Source organism: Lepidochelys kempii, chromosome 14 (genome assembly GCF_965140265.1).
Source record: "Lepidochelys kempii isolate rLepKem1 chromosome 14, rLepKem1.hap2, whole genome shotgun sequence".
In the NCBI taxonomy this organism is placed as follows: domain Eukaryota; kingdom Metazoa; phylum Chordata; order Testudines; family Cheloniidae; genus Lepidochelys; species Lepidochelys kempii.
The window spans coordinates 38,837,429-38,854,487 of NC_133269.1; the positions used below are offsets into that span (position 1 = coordinate 38,837,429).

A 17,059-nucleotide genomic window follows, 5' to 3' on the forward strand; every position below is an offset into this window, starting at 1 on the left:
AGAAGTGCTCAAAGATCAGGAGTCTCCCCCATCCCCATCAGCTGACAGAGATTACCAAAGGGGGGGGGGCTTTTTATTTGTCCTCTGGATTTGCTCCTTTCTGAGGACGCTGGGAAGAAAGGTCCTGTCACCGAGAGCCTGAGGGCGTGTGGCCACCGCCAGAGCACGGGTCTAACCCGCAGCATCCCTGCAGCACAGCCAGGGCCTGGGCAGGAGGCCTGGGACGTGGGAGGGACAGACTGTGAACTGCCCTGGCATCCCAGAGACCCTGGTTGTGCTTCCCCAGGGCCCACAGAGTGGGGCTAAGTGTTTTCCTTTCACCTTTCCCATTGCTTCCTGATTTCTTTTATTAGCTGCTGTTTAATAAATTGCATTTGTTCCGGGGTATAGACAATGGTCAGGGAAGAGGCCAGAGAAGCATCCAGAGTGGAGAAAGTACCCAGAGTGGGGACGCTTTAGCCCGTGTCCTGAGTGGTCACAACCAGGTTGGGGGGGGCCGAGCCCCACAGGAAGCCAGGGCCCAGCCTTGTCAGGGTTATAAGGACTTTGCTACACAGGAGAGTGGAAGGGGAGCCCTCAAGGTGAGGCAGGCTCTGGGTGAGGGAAGAGGGAGCAAGGACTCAGATCCTTCTGCTATTTGATTCCACCAGGGCAGTGTTTAAGTCAGGAAAGTTCCCCACAGTAAGGGGTCCATTTCTCTGCCTACCTCTGTGCATGTTTACTGGTTTCCCCGAAAGTGCATTAACTAATTTAGGGAAAAATGTCAGATCCTCCACCAGTGAGAGTTGCTGTCCGCTGAGAACCCCTGGGCTCGATGCTCAGGACGGGCCCTTCTGAACTTCGAGCCTGTGAGTGTAACAGGAGCCGGGCACAGGGATGCTGCAGCGCGGTGGGTTGATCGCTAGGACCCAGGAGCGGCTGGGGGGCGGCTCTGAGGGGAGCGATCGCGGGGCTCAGCCCGGCCCAGGAAGTGACTCGCAGCCGCTGCGGGGACTCTGGCTCCCGGCGAGATCCCCGAGCCCCGGCGGCTGGTGCTGGGAGCCCGGAGCCCGGGCTGCAGCCGGGAGAGGGGAACCTCCAGCCGGGCCCTGCCCGCTGCTCCCCGGGAGCCTCTCCCAGGGCAGAGCCCCCAGCCCGGCCAGGGCCCCTTCCCGGCCCGGCCCCTGCCCCGGGGGGCCCCGCTCGGAGGGAAGGTAAGAGAGACCCGCCCCCCCCCGGCACCCCCGGGCTGCAGGGGGCGGGTTTGGCCCCGGGCTGCTCCCCGCGGAGCTGGCTGCGATTCCCTGCCCCGGGCCCGGGAAAGCTGCCGACAGCCCCCGGTGTGTGCGGGGCGGGGGCAGGATCACGTTACCCCCTCCACCCGCAATCTGCCTTTTTGTTTCCCTGCCCTGGCCGGGCTGGTGTGGACGGGGGCTGCAGATCAGGGAGATGTGAGGGGGGCAAATAGGGAGGGGCAGAAGGGGGGCCGGGGCCAAACTGAATTACAGTATTCTTGTCAGCAAGTTAAGGAAGTATGGGCTGGATGAATGCACTATAAGGTGGGTAGAAAGTTGGCTAGATTGTCGGGCTCAACGGGTAGTGATCAATGGCTCCATGTCTAGTTGGCAGCTGGTATCAAGTGGGGTGCCTCAAGGGTCGGTCCTGGGGTCGGTTTTGTTCAATATCTTCATAAATGATCTGGAGGATGGTGTGGATTGCACTCTCAGCAAATTTGCGGATGATACTAAACTGGGAGGAGTGGTAGATACGCTGGAGGGGAGGGATAGGATACAGAAGGACCTAGACAAATTGGAGGATTGGGCCAAAAGAAATCTGATGAGGTTCAATAAGGATAAGTGCAAGGTCCTGCACTTAGGATGGAAGAATCCAATGCACCGCTACAGACTAGGGACCGAATGGCTAGGGAAAAGGACCTAGGGGTGACAGTGGACGAGAAGCTGGATATGAGTCAGCAGTGTGCCCTTGTTGCCAAGAAGGCCAATGGCATTTTGGGATGTATAAGTAGGGGCATAGCCAGCAGATCGAGGGACGTGATCGTTCCCCTCTATTCGACATTGGTGAGGCCTCATCTGGAGTACTGTGTCCAGTTTTGGGCCCCACACTACAAGAAGGATGTGGATAAATTGGAGAGAGTCCAGCGAAGGGCAACAAAAATGATTAGGGGTCTAGAACACATGACTTATGAGGAGAGGCTGAGGGAGCTGGGATTGTTTAGCCTGCAGAAGAGAAGAATGAGGGGGGATTTGATAGCTGCTTTCAACTACCTGAAAGGGGGTTCCAAAGAGGATGGATCTAGACTGTTCTCAATGGTAGCAGATGACAGAACGAGGAGTAATGGTCTCAAGTTGCAGTGGGGGAGGTTTAGATTGGATATTAGGAAAAACTTTTTCACTAAGAGGGTGGTGAAACACTGGAATGCGTTACCTAGGGAGGTGGTAGAATCTCCTTCCTTAGAGGTTTTTAAGGTCAGGCTTGACAAAGCCCTGGCTGGGATGATTTAACTGGGAATTGGTCCTGCTTCGAGCAGGGGTTTGGACTAGATTACCTTCAGGGGTCCCTTCCAACCCTGATATTCTATGATTCTATGATTCAGGGTGGAGGCCCCAGCTGGGGGTCGGGGAGGGAGCGGGGCCCAGGGGCACAATCGGGGGGGGGGGGGGCAGCACAGGCTCTGGATCTGGGCTGGCGGGGCCCTGATGCACCCCCTGGCTTGAAGGGGTTTCCATCCTATCCAGGCTTTACAGTTTGGTTCAATGGCTCTCAGCCCCCCTGTTATAAATATAAAGGGAAGGGAAACCACTTTTCTGTACACAGTGCTATAAAATCCCTCCTGGCCAAAGGCAACATCCTGTTACCTGTGAAGGGTTCAGAAGCTCAGCTAACCTGGCTGGCACCTGACCCAAAGGACCAATAAGGGGAAAAGATACTTTCAAATCTTGGGGGGGGGGGGGGAGGCTTTTGTTTGTGCTCTTTGTTTACATGGTTGTTCTCTCTTGGGACTGAGAGAGGCCAGACAGAAATCCATCTTCTCCAACCCATCCTAATCCAAGTCTCCAATTTTGCAACCAGTATAAGTACAGGCAAGGCGGATTCGTTTATCTTTTGTTTTATGTGAATTTTCCCTGTGTTAAGAGGGGGGTTTATTCCTGTTTTCTGTAACTTTAAGGTTTTGCCCAGAGGGGGATCCTCTGTGTTTTGAATCTGAATGCCCTGTAAAGTATTTTCCATCCTGATTTTACAGAGATGAGTTTTACCGCTCTTTTTTTTTTTTTAAATAAAATCCTTTTTTTAAGAACCTGACTGATTTTTACATTCTTCCAAGATCCAGGGGTTTGGGTCTTTGATGATTTTGTAACCAATTGGTTAGGATATTATTCTCAAGCCTCCCCAGGAAAGGGGGTGTGTAGGGTTTGGGGGGGCTATTTTGGGGGGAAGACGTCTCCAAGTGGTCTCTTTCCCTGTTCTTTGTTTAAAACATTTGGTGGTGCCAGCATACTGTTCAAGCACAAGGCAAAGTTGGTACCTTGGGGAAGTTTTTAACCTAAGCTGATAAGAATAAGCTTAGGGGGTCTTTCATGTGGGTCCCCACTTCTGTACCCTAGAGTTCAGAGTGGGGAAGGAACCTTGACACCCCACTGTACAGATTGTTTCAGCCCCCCTGCCTGGGACTAGGAGCTGGGAAGAAGAACGAGGTACAGCTGGTGGGGGATGAATCTAGGGCTGGGGGAGGCAAGTCCCCCTCCCACTGTAGGGGCAGGACCCCAGACCCTGAGCACCCCCAACATCTCCCCCGACCTGCTGAGCATGTGGCCCCAGCCTTCCCGGTCCTGGGGCCCAGGGAGGGCACATGGCCCCAGCCTGAACCCCCGGGGGCAGCCTAAGGAGAAGCCTGACATGCTCCTCACAGGGGCCGTGCACCCCACCTCCGCAGTCAGCTGTGACTCTCAGCCAGCTTGGAAAACAGAAGGGTTTATTGGTCGCTGAGAAAACCGTGTGGAACAGAGCTTCTTAGCACAGAAATCAGGAGCATTCAGCAAAGTCCATCTTGGGGGGAATCCAGAGTCCCGAGCCCTGGGCTCTCCCCGCTGAGCCCCAAATCAGGAGACTGACCCACTTCCAGCCCCGCATCCTCAGAGACCTCAGGATACAGAATTTTGGCCATTCTCTGTGACCACGCAGCCACTCTGCAGTGACACCTGCCCTCTTGAGGTCTCCGCAGTAACCACTCACCTGTATCCCACCAGCTTGATAGTTGAGTAATACATGGGGAAACTGAGGCACTCACACATTATTCAGAGAAAAAATTAAGAACATTCCCCCTTCATCACACCCCTCTGAGACCAGCCCCAGGGGCACTTTTGCAGTGACTGGAACCACTCTGACTATACCAGCCCCTGAGCCTGAACCTCCAGGTGATGGAGAGACCTGGGGAAAGGGTTGGAGCTAGGCAGGGAAATGACTCTGCACAAAGAGCTGATTTCAGGGACTGGCTGGTGAGTTTGGCCTAGAAGGGGAGGGGCTCCCTGTGTCTGTGAGTCCCAGAGCTCCTGCCCTCAGTGACACAGCCAGCTTCAAACCCCTGTTACCAGTGTCAGTGGCTGAGCTGCCTAATGAGAGCAAAGGGCTATGGTAATGGGACAGTCACCTGTTCTCCCAGGTTGAGGGAAGAAGATAAAAAGGGAGAGCGGAGAGACTTGAAGGGCAGCAGCAGCAAGAAGTGGGGAGGGAGGTTCCCAGCCCTGCCCAGATCCATTCCCTGCACCCTCGGGGCAGTCCGATCTCCTGGGAACAAGAGCAGGAGCTGAGAGAGGAAAAGCCAGTTGCTCGCTCTGCTGAGCACCGCACTACGGAGGGAGACGGGAGAGAGCTAGAGGGGGTCACAATACACTGTAGGGCGATACCCTGAAGTGACTCCTTTGATCTGCTCTTTTTCCAGCGTTTCGCTTGGAGATACTGCTCTGGGGAGGTTTAGAAGGGACGTGCTGGGTTAGTTCTAAGCAGGGGGGGCTGGCCGGGGAGGTAATGAACTAACTGGGTTTGTTCCCAGCATGGCAGAGTCATAGAATCAGAGCGTCTGTCTGCAGGGAGAGAGCCTGGGGGGAATCGGGGAGTGACATGGACTCCAGCCCCTTATGAAACCTGCCCAATCTCCCTGCTCCTCCGACAGGCTGAGGAATTGTGTCCACGTTTCGCTTCAGATTGTCCCATCTTGCAGGGGACAGGGCAGGGAAATGGCTGTGATGGAGCCAGCTCAGGTAGGGGATTTTCAGGGGGCTTTTGGTGGTGGGGGAGGGGTAGTGTAAAGGGGTTAATCACCCGGGGTGGGACGGGGTGCGATAAACCTGCTGGAACGTGATCAACCTGGGTCTGATTTTCTGAAAAGGCCCATTGACGGGGGGAGGGAGGGGAAACAATCCCCCATTTCTGAACCAGGAAACACCCCCCTGGGCAGGGCTGGGAAAATGGACCAGACTCCCAGTGCTGGAGCCTGACCCACTGGCCAGAGGCTGCTGTGAAATACAAAGGGAAGCTGTCAAGGTTCCTGTCCCTGTCCGTGGCTCAGAGCTCTGCTTCCCGTCTCAGCCTATGGCTGGCAGGCGAGTGGGAAATGAGAAGACCCTGCCCCGCTCCGTGTGCTGGGGAGGACAAGGAGCTCTCACCTTCTCCCACCCCCTGAAGCCTCCCAGCTACTCTGAGCAGGGTGCGGGGAGGATTCTGCTTCTCTCTCCGTCCTACCCCATGACTAGTGGGATTGTGGCTGGGGCAGCAGGTGCTGAGTGGGGGATTCTTGTTGTTTCAGATGCTGGTGACCTTTGAGGAGGTGGCTGTGTATTTCACCCAGGGGCAGGGGGCTTTGCTGGACCCTGCTCAGAGAGCCCTCTACAGGGATGTCATGCAGGAGAACTACGAGACAGTGACCTCGCTGGGTAAGGGATTCCTGGCCCCTTGGTTATTGGAAACTGGGGAGGTCTGCGTGTCTGACACCGGTCAGGTTCTTCCCTCATCATGCTCCAATGAGAAGAGGGTGTCAAAACTTAAGGCACATACTGAATCATCCCCACCCAACCCCCCTATCTTGCAAGGTGGAGAAGCCGTGCATTGTCCTGTCTGTGTTGTTTCTCTGTCGCAAACAGAATCCCTCTTCTCCCCCCTCCTTGGGAACAGCTTCAGTCATGTGGAGGGCTCTGGGTTTGGCAGGTTTAGAAATAGGCAGGGGTTTAACACGAGAGCTGGGTGTGCATCACAATTGCCCTCACCTCCTCAGACGTCTGCCTCCCGCAAGGGGGTTAAGGGACCACATTCCTGTCCTCTTAGATTCCACATTCCCCAGCACAGCACTGGGACAGGTGTCACCCATGGAATATCCTTTCTGACAGATGCTCTCTCAATCCTCCACAAACCCTGATCTGGTCTGATTTCACTCCCTGTACAGGATTTCCCCTTCCCAAACCTGGCCTGATCACCCGGCTGGAACAAGGGGAAGAGCCGTGGGTGCCCGATCTCCAGGCCTGTGATGAAAGAGAGATCCCAAGAGGTGCCCACACAGGTGAGCGCTGACATACAAATCATGTGGTGAATGAAAGAAAAAGTTGAAAATCCCAAAAATGATATATTAGTAAGTGCCCTCAGTTCCTTCCTCATCTCACCCAGAGCAGGGCTGCAGGCAGCAGATTTCACTGACATCGCTTCCTGCGTGTCCTGTTCACTGCAGGAGTTTCCTTCCCAACTGGGAAGTGGAGGCAGAATCCAATTGCTCCATCTCTGCAGCTTTAGTATGTTGGGTTTTCCCTCAGTTCTATTCCTCTTAATTTCTCCTCAGCAGAATGACTCCTGTCTGCATTGTCTCTCTCCCTGCAGGTGATGAGAGAGTGAGTGAGAAGAAGGAGGGGAATCAACATCAGGAAATTCCTGGGCATGGGGAACCACAGGGGATTTTTGTGGGAAGAGCTGAAGGGAATTTTTCCCAGTGCTTGGCACAGGGAGAAGCCTGGGGAAATTGGCAGAGGTCAAAGAGGCTGCTGGGAAACCACTCAAGGGAGCAACTGGATGGATCTATTATATGTGGGGAAGGACACAGGGATCCCACAGCCCGGCAGACAACCCCCAAGGAAGACAAACGCTATGAATGCCTCGGTTATGGGAAAGGATTCATTCTGAGACCGGCGCTTCTTATGCTTCAGGCAATAAATACTGGAGAGAAAACACTTCAATGCTTGGACTGTGGGGAAAACTTCAATAAGCGCTCAGATCTTAATAACCATGGGAGAAGCCACATGGGAGAGAAACCCTCTGGGTGTCTTGAGAGCAGGAATTCTTTGAATTGGAAGTCAGCACTGATTACACATCAGCTAATCCACAGAGGAGAGAGACCCCACAAGTGCTTAGACTGTGGGAAAAAATTCGTTCGAAGGTCAGGCCTAATTAAACATCAGAAAATCCACACAGGAGAGAGACCCCATCAGTGTTTAGACTGTGGGAAAACTTTCATACAGAGGTCAGACCTTGTTAAACATCAAGCAGTCCACACTGGAGAGAGACCCCATAAGTGCTTAGAGTGTGGAAAAAGTTTCACAGAAAGGCCAACCCTTCTTAAACATCAGGTAATCCACACAGGAGAGAGACCCCATAAGTGCTTGGACTGTGGGAAAAGTTTCACATGGCGATCAGCCCTGGTTACACATCAGAGAATACACACGGGAGAGAGACCCCATAAGTGCTTAGACTGTGGGAAAAGTTTTATACAGAGGTCAAATCTACTTAATCATCAGGCAATCCACACTGGAGAGAGACCTCATAAGTGCTTAGACTGTGGAAAAAGTTTCACAGAAAGGCCAACCCTTCTTAAACATCAGCTAATCCACACAGGAGAAAGACCCCATAAGTGCTTAAACTGTGGAAAAAGTTTCACAGAAAGGTCAACCCTTCTTAAACATCAGGTAATCCACACAGGAGAGAGACCCCATAAGTGCTTGGACTGTGGGAAAAGTTTCACATGGAGATCAGCCCTGGTGACACATCAGAGAATACACACAGGAGAGAGACCCCATAAGTGCTTACACTGTGGAAAAAGTTTCACAGAAAGGCCAACCCTTCTTAAACATCAGGTAATCCACACAGGAGAGAGACCCCACAAGTGCTTAGACTGTGGGAAAAAATTCATACGGAGGTCAGGCCTAATTAAACATCAGAAAATCCACACAGGAGAGAGACCCCATCAGTGCTTAGAATGTGGGAAAAGTTTCATACAGAGGTCAGACCTTGTTAAACATCAAGCAGTCCACACCGGAGAGAAACCCCATAAGTGCTTAGACTGTGGAAAAAGTTTCACAGAAAGGCCAACCCTTCTTAAACATCAGGTAATCCACACAGGAGAGAGACCCCATAAGTGCTTGGACTGTGGGAAAAGTTTCACATGGAGATCTGCCCTGGTGACACATCAGAGAATACACACAGGAGAGAGACCCCATAAGTGCTTAGACTGTGGGAAAAGTTTCATACAGAGGTCAAACCTACTTAATCATCAGGCAACCCACACAGGAGAGAGACCTCATAAGTGCTTAGACTGTGGAAAAAGTTTCACAGAAAGGCCAACCCTTCTTAAACATCAGGTAATCCATACAGGAGAGAGACCCCATAAGTGCTTGGATTGTGGGAAAAGTTTCACATGGAGACCAGCCCTGGTTACACATCAGAGAATACACACAGGAGAGAGACCCCATAAGTGCTTACACTGTGGGAAAAGTTTCACAGAAAGGCCAACCCTTCTTAAACATCAGGTAATCCACACAGGAGAGAGACCCCACAAGTGCTTAGACTGTGGGAAAAAATTCATACGGAGGTCAGGCCTAATTAAACATCAGAAAATCCACACAGGAGAGAGACCCCATCAGTGCTTAGAATGTGGGAAAAGTTTCATACAGAGGTCAGACCTTGTTAAACATCAAGCAGTCCACACCGGAGAGAAACCCCATAAGTGCTTAGACTGTGGAAAAAGTTTCACAGAAAGGCCAACCCTTCTTAAACATCAGGTAATCCACACAGGAGAGAGACCCCATAAGTGCTTGGACTGTGGGAAAAGTTTCACATGGAGATCAGCCCTGGTGACACATCAGAGAATACACACAGGAGAGAGACCCTATAAGTGCTTAGACTGTGGGAAAAGTTTCATACAGAGGTCAAACCTACTTAATCATCAGGCAACCCACTCAGGAGAGAGACCTCATAAGTGCTTAGATTGTGGAAAAAGTTTCACAGAAAGGTCAACCCATCTTAAACATCAGCTAATCCACACAGGAGAGAGACCCCACAAGTGCTTAGACTCTGGGAAAAAATTGGTACGGAGATTTGGCCTAACTAAACATCAGAAAATCGACACAACAGATACCCCATCAGTGCTTAGACTGTGGGAAAAGTTTCATACAGAGGTCCCACCTTGTTAAACATCAAGCAATCCATACAAGATGGAGACCATAATACCATAAGACTCTGGGAAAGGTTTCAGAAACAGATCAGCCCTTCTAAACAACAGGCAGTCCACGCACAAGAGAGACCCCCGTAAGTGCTTTGACTTTGGAAAAATGTTTCAAATAGATGTTATCCCTTGTTTTACATCAGAGAATCCACACACAGGAGTAACCCCATAACTGCTTAGCCTGTGAAAGACCTTTGAAATGGAAGTCAGAACTTGTTTCAAATTAGGCAATCCACACAGGAGAGAGACCCCATAAATGTTTGGATCATGTGAAAAGTTTCACACAAAGATCAAATCTTATAACACTCAGAGGATCCACACAGGAGAGAGACCCCATCAGCACTGACTGGAAGAAGATAGTAGGGCTGTTGATTAATTGCTGTTAACTCGTGTGATTAATTCAAAAAAATCCATTGTGGTTAGAAAAATTAATCTCAGTGAATCACATTGTTAAACAATAGAATACCAGTTGAAATTTGTTAAATGTTTTTGGATGTTTTTCTATGTTTTCATATCTATTGATTTCTCTCACAACAAAGAATAGAAAGTGTACAGTGCTCACTTTATATTATTTTTGATTTCAAATATTTGTACTGCAAACATGCAAAACAAAAATAGCATTTTTCAGTTCCCCTCATACAAGTGCTGTCGTGCAATCTCTTTATCAGGAAAGTGTAACTTAGAAACATAGATGATTTTAATTATATAAGTGAACTGAAAAATAAAGCAATTATTTTTAAAGTTTAAATAGTTTAAAGCCTAGAAGTCCACTCAGTGCTACTTCTTTTTCTGCCACTCGCTAAGACAAACAAGTTTGTTTACATTTACGGGAGCGAATGCTGCCTGCTTCTAATTTATGATGTCACCGGGAAGTGTGAGAAGGCGTTCCCATGGCATGTTTGTAGCTGGCAGCACAGGTATTTAAGTGCAAGATATGCTAAACATGCCTATGTCCCTTCGGCCACCATTTCAGTGGAGGATGCTCATTTAAAAAAAATAATGAATTAATTAAATTTGTGACTGAACTCCTTGAAGGAGACTTGTATGTCCCCTGTCCTGTTTTACACATGTTCTGCCAAATATGTCATCATATCGAAGTCACGGAGAATGACCTAGCACATGGGGGGACACTTTCACTGCAGATTTGACAAAACGCAAAGAAAGTAACTATCTGAGATTTCGAAAGATAGCTACAGCACTCGGCCCAAGGTTTAAGAATCTGAAGTGTCTTCCAAAATCTGAGAGGGACGAGGTGTGGAGCATGCTTCCAGAAGTCTTAAAAGAGGAACACGCTGATTGGGAAACTGCAGAACCCGAACCACCAAAATAGAAAATCAACTTTCTGGTGGTGGCATCTGACTCAGTTGAAGAAAATGAGCACGTGTCGGTCTGGTCTGCTTCGGATCGTTATTGATTAGAACCCGTCATTAGCATGGAGGCATGTCCTCTGGAATGGTGGTTCCAGCAGGAAGGGACCTAGGACCCTTTAGAGCATCTGGCACGTAAATATCTTGTGACGCCGGCTGCAACAGTGTCACGTGAACGCCTATTTTCACTTTCAGGTGACCTTGTAAACAAGAAGCGGGCAGCATGATCTCCTGCACATTGTAACCAAACTTGTTCTTCTGAGTGATTGGCCGAACAAGCAGTAGGATTGAGTGGAGTTGTAGGCTCCAAAGTTTTACATTTGAATGCAGTTATTTTTTGTACATAATTCTACATTTGTAAGTTCAACTTTCATGATAAAGAGATTGCATACAGTAGTTGCAGTTGGTGGATTGAAAAATACTATTTCTTTTGTTTTTTACAGTGCAAGTATTTGTAATAAAAAATATAAAGTGATCACCGTACACTTCGTATTCTGTAAAAACAACAAGGAGTCCTTGTGGCACCTTAGAGACTAACACATTTCTTTGGGCATAAACTTTTGTGAGCTATAACCCATCATCAGATGCATGGAGTGTATTCTGTGTTGCAGTTGAAATCAATATATTTGAAAATGTATAAAACATCCAAAATATTTAAATAAATGGTATTTTATTATTGTTTAAGAGCACGGTTAATCACGATTAATTTTTTTAATCACTTGACAGCCCTAGAACATAGTAATTGTAGTAGTCTATGTTAATCTGTAACGAGATATAGATTAACAGTATAACCAAAGGGTTTCTGTCGACGACTGTATTTTGTTAATTCAGAAGTCAAAAGGAAATATTAACATTTAAATGAAACTTGGGTGTAATAATGTCATTGTATATATATCTCTTTTTAAAGTTTGTGGTAAACTGTCTATGAACTGCTTTATAGATAATTACCTTATATTAATCCATGTAGTTTTATTACCTGTGATGTTTGGGAAATAGGAGGTTACTTCCAAAACCTATTGTTCACCCAAGGACTGCCTGCTGTCGAGAGGCTGCAAAAACTTCTATATAAACTCTTGGGACCTGATCCTTTTATCTCAGATCTTCTTAAGCTTTCTTCAGGGGGAGTTCGAGTCGTAAGACTGAGATCTCCAGTCCTCTCTGGACCGCCCTGATATTGAACATTTGGACATTGGACTAGAACGTGATGAAATGATTCTGAAAAGGACTCTTTTCAATTATAACGCGTCATCTCTATGGTGAAACTGACCTATGGACTCTATTCGCATTTGTATGTCTAATGATCTTTTAGCCAATACTGCCTTTTCTTCTTTTAATAAATCGTACTTTAGTTAACAAGAATTGGCTGTAAGCGTGGACTTGGGTAAGAACTGAAGTATTCATTAACTTGGTGGGTAACATGTCTGATCCTTTGGGATTGGTAGAATTCTTTATATGATGAAGATTTTCAGGAATCCCCATCAGAATCTCAGAGGACATTTTCCCACATCAGGTATCATTAAAGACCTTCCTCTGTTCCTCTGTATTTTGTTACAGCATCTCCCATACCATGAACGGTTTACAGAGCTGAATGATACCTCATGCCTGTGCCAGGTAACTTTCAGTGAAATTAGCCTGAAATTAAAATCCAAAGTTATTACCCATTAAACTTGACAGCAGTTCCCTCCCTTGTACTCCTGTGCAGCCTCCTCTGGGAACCACCGTGTGAGCTTGGAGAGCCCGGGACAGATGGCAAACTACACAGATCGAAGTTTATCCTCTTCACAGAAGTTTTGGAGCCTCCTGGTGTTCCCCACACACCCCGTCCTCTCCTGCTCCTTTTGCTGCCTGTAAACTCAGCCGCTTGGTGATTTCTACCATGTTTGCCAGCTGCCTGTTCAGCCTGATGTTTCTGTGTTGCTCAGTTCCTGAGGGCAGGAGACGGCTGTATCGGATCCCTCCCAGCACTGGCTGATGTGCCGACACACCAGAGTGACAGCTTCTGTGAACTACTGCAGACAGACGGGACATGTAGCTTCCTCCTGGAGACTTTCCAGGGGGTTCTCTGTGGCCATGGCTCCCTCTGGACCATTTAGTGAAAAATGTACCACTAGGGCTCTGGTCTTGCAATGAGAGGCATCCCCCTGTGAGGATGAGCTCTGGAAGGGATTACCTAGGGAGGTGGCGGAATCTCCTTCCTTAGAGGTTTTTAAGGTCAGGCTTGACAAAGCCCTGGCTGGGATGACTTAGTTGGGGATTGGTCCTGCTTTGAGCAGGGGGTTGGACGAGATGACCTCCTGAGGTCCCTTCCAACCCTGATCTTCTACGATTCTATGAGCCTGCAGGAGCAGGATTTGTGTGTCTAAGGCGGGATAGTCAGGCTTGGTAGAATTCTTTTTTTTTTTTAATATATATTTTTAAGCAATTTTATATTTATTGATTTAAACATTCACAGTTGCACAAAAATCTGGGTTTTTAGCATTTCATTCCAATTGTCCTCCATTTAAATGTTCACAGTGGTGGGAGATTTAGGGCGGGATCAGACAATATTTGGGTCAGACAATAACTATGTAATGACAGTAGAGACAGATTCCAAAAGTTAAAGCTTCACAACCATTAAAATAGAGAATGTCAACATCACATATCCAAATATGCAAAGTAAATATTCTTAAATCAATGTCTAATAACTTCTCAGGAAGCATTGTTCTTACTGTGCCTATTGGTAAATTTCAGTTATTAGCAGTGGGAGTAGTTTTTCCTGGTTTTTGTGTGTAGAGTGAAATCAACATTTACAGACATCAACCAATAAAGTCTAATCCTTCGAAGTCTAGTGATATGAAATTCACAGGAGAAAACCTAGGTTAAGCTGAGATCAATGTTTCAAAGGCCTGATTCTCATGTACACTAAGGCAGCTCTGGCTCAGTGTAAAGAAGCTGCGGTGTTACCGGCACTCAAGATTTTCTAATGAGGTTCATTGTATTTGTTGTGTTTGTTAAAGCCCCAGCTCCTAGAAGCATGTGATGAGGAGAGACTCTTGGCTTTCCTTTCCTAAACAAAGGAAGTTTCTAGCTTTCTTGATTGCAGAGAAAAACTTGAAAATATGATCTGAGTGCAGCCTAAAGGTCTGAGAAACCAGAAGGCAAATAGAAAGAATTCAACATATATTATTATGTGTATGTTTCATAAAAGGCAATCACATCAATTGTTAAGTTAACAAAAGTTAACTGATTGTTAACTGAGAAGCCCAGGCCAAAAAGTTTCCCTGCCCCTGTCCTAAGGGAAACCTGTTTTCCACCTGCCCTCTGCGGGGGCTGGGGGCTGGCGCTGGAGGAATGGAAAGTTGCCAAGCAGAAGACAGACACCAAGGTGTGATGCTGGAGGAGGGCTTGCACCTTGTTCTCTGTGTATCGCCGGCAGTTATACGTTATTGCACGGCTCCTTCTAAGCCAGCACACTGATTGTTAACTGAGAAGCATTACAGAGAACACAGAATTAAAAAAACCCATCAGGTTAAACTCAGATTCCTGGGTGTGCTTAAGTACCTAAGATGATCTTACGGAAAGGAGTTTGGCGCTGTTGTGTTCACAGCAGACAGATAGAGAAGTTATGTCTTAGAATTCAGAACACACAAGAAATCAAAATAGGGTATGTCTACACTACGGAATACGGTCGAATTTATAGAAGTCGGTTTTTTAGAAATCGGTTTTATATATTCGAGTGTGTGTGTCCCCACAGAAAATGTTCTAAGTGCATTAAGTGCATTAACTCGGCGGAGCGCTTCCACAGTACCGAGGCTAGAGTCGACTTCCGGAGCGTTGCACTGTGGGTAGCTATCCCACAGTTCCCACAGTCTCCGCTGCCCATTGGAATTCTGGGTTGAGATCCCAATGCCTGATGGGGCTAAAACATTGTCGCGGGTGGTTCTGGGTACATATCGTCAGGCCCCCGTTCCCTCCCTCCCTCCGTGAAAGCAAGGGCAGACAATCATTTCGCGCCTTTTTTCCTGAGTTACCTGTGCAGACGCCATACCACTGCAAGCATGGAGCCCGCTCAGGTAACCGTCACCCTATGTCTCCTGGGTGCTGGCAGACGCGGTACGGCATTGCTACACAGTAGCAGCAACCCCTTGCCTTGTGGCAGCAGACGGTACAGTACGACTGGTAGCCGTCATCCTCATGTCCGAGGTGCTCCTGGCCACGTCGGCTGGGAGCGCCTGGGCAGACATGGGCGCAGGGACTAAATTTGGAGTGACTTGAGCAGGTCATTCTCTTTAGTCCTGCAGTCAGTCCTATTGAACCGTCTTATGGTGAGCGGGCAGGCGATACGGACTGCTAGCAGTCGTACTCTACCATCTTCTGCCGAGCAGCCATGAGATGTGGATGGCATGCAGTCCTTCTGCACCGTCTGCTGCCAGCCAAAGATGTAAAAGATAGATGGAGTGGGTCAAAACAAGAAATAGACCAGATTTGTTTTGTACTCATTTGCCTCCTCCCCTGTCTAGGGGACTCATTCCTCTAGGTCACACTGCAGTCACTCACAGAGAAGGTGCAGCGAGGTAAATCTAGCCATTTATCAATCAGAGGCCAGGCTAACCTCCTTGTTCCAATAAGAAAGATAACTTAGGTGCACCATTTCTTATTGGAACCCTCCGTGAAGTCCTGCCTGAAATACTCCTTGATGTACAGGCACCCCCTTTGTTGATTTTAGCTCCCTGAAGCCAACCCTGTAAGCCGTGTCGTCAGTCGCCCCTCCCTCCGTCAGAGCAAGGGCAGACAATCGTTCCGCGCCTTTTTTCTGTGCGGACGCCATACCAAGGCAAGCATGGAGGCCGCTCAGCTCACTTTGGCAATTAGGAGCACATTAAACACCACACGCATTATCCAGCAGTATATGCAGCACCCGAACCTGGCAAAGCGATACCGGGCGAGGAGGCGACGTCAGCGCGGTCACGTGAGTGATCAGGACATGAACACAGATTTCTCTGAAAGCATGGGCCCTGCCAATGCATGCATCATGGTGCTAATGGGGCAGGTTCATGCTGTGGAACGCCGATTCTGGGCTCGGGAAACAAGCACAGACTGGTGGGACCGCATAGTGTTGCGGGTCTGGGACGATTCCCAGTGGCTGCGAAACTTTCGCATGCGTAAGGGCACTTTCATGGAACTTTGTGACTTGCTTTCCCCTGCCCTGAGGCGCATGAATACCAAGATGAGAGCAGCCCTCACAGTTGAGAAGCGAGTGGCGATAGCCCTGTGGAAGCTTGCAACGCCAGACAGCTACCGGTCAGTTGGGAATCAATTTGGAGTGGGCAAATCTACTGTGGGGGCTGCTGTGATGCAAGTAGCCCACGCAATCAAAGATCTGCTGATATCAAGGGTAGTGACCCTGGGAAATGTGCAGGTCATAGTGGATGGCTTTGCTGCAATGGGATTCCCTAACTGTGGTGGGGCTATAGACGGAACCCATATCCCTATCTTGGCACCGGAGCACCAAGCCGCCGAGTACATAAACCGCAAGGGGTACTTTTCGATAGTGCTGCAAGCTCTGGTGGATCACAAAGGACGTTTCACCAACATTAACGTGGGATGGCCGGGAAAGGTGCATGATGCTTGCATCTTCAGGAACTCTGGTCTGTTTCAAAAGCTGCAGGAAGGGACTTTATTCCCAGACCAGAAAATAACTGTTGGGGATGTTGAAATGCCTATATGTATCCTTGGGGACCCAGCCTACCCCTTAATGCCATGGCTCATGAAGCCGTACACAGGCAGCCTGGACAGTAGTCAGGAGCTGTTCAACTACAGGCTGAGCAAGTGCAGAATGGTGGTAGAATGTGCATTTGGACGTTTAAAGGCGCGCTGGCGCAGTTTACTGACTGAGGTTTTACTGACCTCAGCGAAACCAATATTCCCACTGTTATTACTGCTTGCTGTGTGCTCCACAATATCTGTGAGAGTAAGGGGGAGACGTTTATGGCGGGGTGGGAGGTTGAGGCAAATCGCCTGGCTGCTGGTTACGCGCAGCCAGACACCAGGGCGGTTAGAAGAGCACAGGAGGGCGCGGTACGCATCAGAGAAGCTTTGAAAACCAGTTTCATGACTGGCCAGGCTACGGTGTGAAAGTTCTGTTTGTTTCTCCTTGATGAAACCCCCCGCCCCTTGGTTCACTCTACTTCCCTGTAAGCTAACCACCCGCCCCTCCTCCCTTCAATCACCGCTTGCAGAG

At 48.8% G+C, this 17,059-nt stretch overlaps 1 protein-coding gene across 1 annotated transcript; it reads left to right on the forward strand.

The window, feature by feature from the left end:
• Positions 1-421: 421 nt before the first annotated feature.
• On the forward strand, positions 422-9,802 carry LOC140898027 (uncharacterized). Its single transcript, XM_073311410.1, is given in 6 exon segments — positions 422-1,193; positions 5,168-5,255; positions 5,801-5,927; positions 6,434-6,547; positions 6,859-9,382; positions 9,384-9,802. Coding segments are annotated over 6 exon segments (3,261 nt in total). The 5' UTR covers positions 422-876; the 3' UTR covers positions 9,475-9,802.
• The last annotated feature ends 7,257 nt before the right edge of the window (positions 9,803-17,059 follow it).